Genomic DNA, 4,610 nt, shown 5'->3' on the forward strand with positions numbered 1-4,610 from the left:
TGAGACAGAGTTTTGCTCTTATTGCCCAGGCTGGAGTGCAAGGGCACCATCTTGGCTCACTGCAAACTCTGCCTCCTGGATTCAAGTGATCCTCCTGCCTTAGCCTGCCAAGTAGCTGGGATTAGAGGCATGTGCCACCACACCTAGCTAATTTTGTATTTTTAGTAGAGACAGGGTTTCACCATGTTGGTCAGGCTGGTCTCAAACCCCTGACCTCAGGTGATCCACCTGTCTCAGCCTCCCGAAGTGCTGGGATTACAGGAGTGAGCCACTGCACCCGGCCTGACTACTCTCATGTTACTTGTCTGAGCCATTTTGAGTGTTCTGTTCAGGATGAGATGATAATAGCGAACATGGTATCAAGGATTACTGCTTTGTTTGGTGGGTTTTTTTCCCGCTTTGACCTTAATAAAATAATTCAGATGTTCTTATTTCTTGGTTCTTGTTTATTTTTGAGCAAACAGCAAGGTATGGTGGAAAGAATAATTTTCAAATTTGACCTGACTCTGAAATCAAGCTTTGTCACTTAGATAGCTTAGATCAACCTCTGGGACTTGTTTTCTTGTCACTGACAGCATGGAGCTTATACTGACTGCCCCACTGGGTTTTGGTGAAGAAAATAAGAAAATGAATATGAATGTGCTTTTGTACTTTACTGAGAACTATGTAGCAGAGGTTACTATTGTTATTCTAAATATAACTTACAGAGTAATTAAGCTAAACGTGTGAGGTATTCATTTAGCAACAACCTTGACAAACCTCAAACATGGTGTATATATATTTGTTCTACCTTAAAATTTAGGATGTTAGCTCAAAGCTCCAGCTGACAAAATGTATAGGCATTTTAGGTACTGAACAAAAAGAGAGGAAGGACAAGAATTTCTAGGACCTGCAAATGCAAAATCAGAGCATTTTCAGAGATGGGACACATTTCCAGGTTCTAAAGGGAAAAGCAAGATTCCTTTTTTTTTTTTTTTTGACAGTCTCACTCTGTCGCCCAGGCTGGAGTGCAGTGGCGTGATCTCGGCTCACTGCAAGCTTCTGGGTTCAAGCCATTCTCCTGCCTCAGCCTCCCAAGTAGCTGGGACTACAAGCACCCGCCACCACACCCGGCGAATTTTTTGTATTTTTAGTAGAGACGGAGTTTCACCATGTTAGCCAGGATAATCTCAATCTCCTGACCTCGTGATCTGCCCGCCTCAGCCTCCCAAAGTGCTGGGATTACAGGCGTGAGCCACCGCACCCGGCAAGAAGCAAGATTCCTGAGCTGCGAAGGTATTTCAGAAGATGATTCCCGATGGCATGGTAGCATGGCACTGGTGCACAGGGACCTACAACTGGCTGAGGAGCTCACAGTTATCACTGCACTCAGTCTATCTGGGGGGCGTGCATGCATTTATGATGATCTAATGCAAATTTAAAAAACAGAATCAGCTTCTTGGTTCAGAGGTTGAAATGTGCATATCCTACAAAGTTAATATGCTTGTTTATTTGCCTTGATTGATAATCTATTAATGATCAGCAGTACTGAATATCCATGGGTTAGAAACAAATAATTCGAGCCTGAGCAACACAGTGAGACTCTATCTCTACAAATAAATAAATAAATAAATAAATAAATTAGCCAGGGCATAGTGGTGTGTGCCTGTAGTCTCAGCTACTAGGGAGGCTGAGGCAAGAGGATTGCTTGAGCCCAGGAGGCTGAGACTGCAGTGAGCTGTGATTGCACCATTGCACTCCAGCCTGGCTAACAGAGTGGGACCCTGTCTCTAAAAATAAAGTTAGTTAATTAAATTTAAAAAATTTACAAATGATGTGTATTAACTAGGAAACCATATGAAATATTGTCAAATGCCTGTTATTGATAAGCGTTAGTGATCTTAAACTTCTGCTACATGCAAACTAGGCCTCTCATAAAACTCCAGATGCAAATTTGCCAAAACAGAAACTTCCTCAAGTATTGCAATCTGGGCATCTTACTGGATTGCCTAATGCACAAATACTCTATTATTTATTTATTTTTTGAGACGGAGTCTCGCTGTGTTGCCAGGCTGGAGTACAGTGGCGCGATCTCAGCTCACTACAACCTCCAATTCCCTGGTTCAAGTGATTCTTCTGCTTCAGCCTCCTGAGTACCTGGGATTACAGGCATATGCCACCAGACCCAGCTAATTTTTGTATTTTTAGTAGAGACGGGGTTTCACCATGTTGACCAGGAACGTCTCATCTCCTGACCTCATGATCTGCCTGCCTTGGTCTCCCAAAGTGCTGGGATTATAGGCGTAAGCCACCACGCCCAGCCATAAATACTCTATTCTATACTAATAAACATGGCCTATGATTGGATCCCAAACCTATAACTTTCGTTCTATCCCTTCAGAGGGCTTTTTTTTTTTTTTTTTGAGACAGGGTCTCACTGTCACCCAGGCTGGAATGCAGTAGTCCAATCACACCTCACTGCAGCCTTGACCTCAAGCTCAAGTGAGCCTTTAAACTCAGACTTCTGAGCAGCTGGGACTACAGCTATGCTCCACTCCACTTGACTAATTTTTATTTTTATTTCTTTTTCAGTAGAGATGGAGTCTCACTGTGTTTCTCAGGCCGGTCTCCAACTCCTGGGCTCAAATTATTCTCCTGCTCTGGCTTCCCAAAGTGTTGGGATTACAGGCATGAGCCACCGTGCCCAGCCAGAAGGCAAGGTTTTGTCTTTCATTTTCTCTCATCTAAATCTGTGGTTTTGTTTTCCTTCACTGCCCTGTGTGAAACAGGGCGGCCTGTACATCTCTGGACAGCCCAAAGACATACAGAAGCAGCAGGAAGTTCTCAAGTCTCCTGCACGGGGGCCCAAGTGTAAATGGAAATTCCATTGTCATTTTTGGTGGGGGCTCAGCCATGCCCCTAAAATGAATCTAAACCCAAACACTATATACTGTCAAATAAATTAGGTATGAGAATGATGAAGCATCTGAAGAAAAGAAAAACCTGAGATTTTTGCCTTGCTATTGTATACAAACATACCTTCAAGTCTGTGCTGTTTTCAGCTCCATGGAATTTTTTTGCTATTCCTACAACTTCCTTCTCAATGTTTTCTTGACTGGTGCCCTTCACATCGATGTAGTGGCAGTCGGCACTGGCGAAATGGCAGGAAATTGCCTGTGCAAAGTGAACAAATTGATATTGGAGAAAAACATCCCATTAATAACTGCGACCAAGCAGGGAGTCTTTCTTTTAGAAAGTCAGTTATTTCACTCAGTATTTGATTTCTAAATGGAAAGTCAGGTCCATTGCATCCTGTGTCAATCTCTTTGTAACTAAGCCTCTTTTTGTTTCCAGGTAAAAGTTAATTGAGAAATTTCAAAAGATCATTAACCAGATGTGACATTTATTTTTGAAAGGTATATACAGGAGAGGGAATGGAATTATGTCAGCAAGAGGTCTCTAGTTTTTTTTTTTTTTTTAGCATTTGATTTTCCCAATGAATGGATATCCCAAAGTCTTAAAAAGGACTGCACTCCATGGCAGTTTATCTCAAAAGTTAGTTACCTGGTCCAATTTGGGATGGATTGTTATTTCAGTGGCAACAGATTATGAAAAGAACTAAAAATACCTTGAGAGAGAAAATAATGCAGACGTCTTCTCTCAAATCAAAAGGACATGTAAAAGCCAGTATCACTGACATATATTATCCCTCTTGCTTCCTTCTGAGGGTAAGGATGAAATTACTTGGTTCTCCCTATTTTAGAAAAAGTTATAAACAGATCTAAGATGCCCGGCAATCGTTAAAACTTACCTTTTTTGTCACAAGTGATCACACTTGTCAGAAAGACTTTCTACTTTGCCCCAAACAACAAATGTCTAGAGAGTGGCGTCACAAACCCCATTGCCTCGTAAGCCCCGGTGCCATACGGCACTGTAACAGGGCCCAAGGCAAAGGGAAAACACGCACCCCCATATCTGTATCTTTATGTAATTATAGTAATATTTTTCCAGAACATTAAAGTCATTAAGCCTGGGCATGGTGGCTCATGCCTGTAAGTCCAGTACTCTGGGAGGCCAAGGCAGGAGGATCACTTGAGGCCAGGAGTTCAAGACCAGCCTGGGCAACATAGCAAGACCATGTCTGTACAAAAAATGAAAAAATAAAATGAGTCAGGTGTGGTGGTGCGTGTCTGTTAGGCCCAGCTTCTCAAGAGGTTGAGGTGGGAGGATGGCTTGAGCCATCATATACACCTCAAGAGTTCCAAGCTGCAGTGAGCTGTAACTGCGCCACTGCACTCCAGCCTGGGCAAAAGAGCGAGATGCTGTCTCAAATAAATATATAAATAAATAATAATGCAATTTAAAATAAAGGCATTAAAAAACATTGGGCCAGGCAAGGTGGCTCACATCTGTCATCCTAGCACTTTGAGAGGCCGAGGCGAGAAGATCACTTGAGGCTAGGAGTTCAAGACCAGACTGGCCAACATGGTGAAACCCCATCTCTACTAAAAAATACAAAAATTAGCTGGGTATGGTGGTGTGTGCCTGTAGTCTCAGCTACTCAGGAGGCTGAGGCAGGAGAATCACTTGAACCTGGGAGGCCGAGGTTGCTGTGAGCTGAGATTGCATTA

The 4,610-nt window shown here is 42.7% G+C and overlaps 1 protein-coding gene across 2 annotated transcripts in view; it reads right to left on the minus strand.

Moving 5' to 3' along the window:
* PHYH (phytanoyl-CoA 2-hydroxylase) overlaps nucleotides 1–4,610 on the minus strand; it is a 29,886-nt gene that overhangs the window by 1,728 nt on the left and 23,548 nt on the right. For both annotated transcript variants that reach the window (XM_011934236.1, XM_011934235.1), the window contains one exon: nucleotides 3,019–3,153. In XM_011934236.1, coding sequence (XP_011789626.1) covers nucleotides 3,019–3,153 — 135 coding nt within the window. The remainder of the gene's footprint in view (nucleotides 1–3,018; nucleotides 3,154–4,610) is intronic.

This window comes from Colobus angolensis, unplaced genomic scaffold (genome assembly GCF_000951035.1).
Source record: "Colobus angolensis palliatus isolate OR3802 unplaced genomic scaffold, Cang.pa_1.0 Scaffold133, whole genome shotgun sequence".
NCBI classification, from domain to species: Eukaryota; Metazoa; Chordata; class Mammalia; order Primates; family Cercopithecidae; genus Colobus; species Colobus angolensis.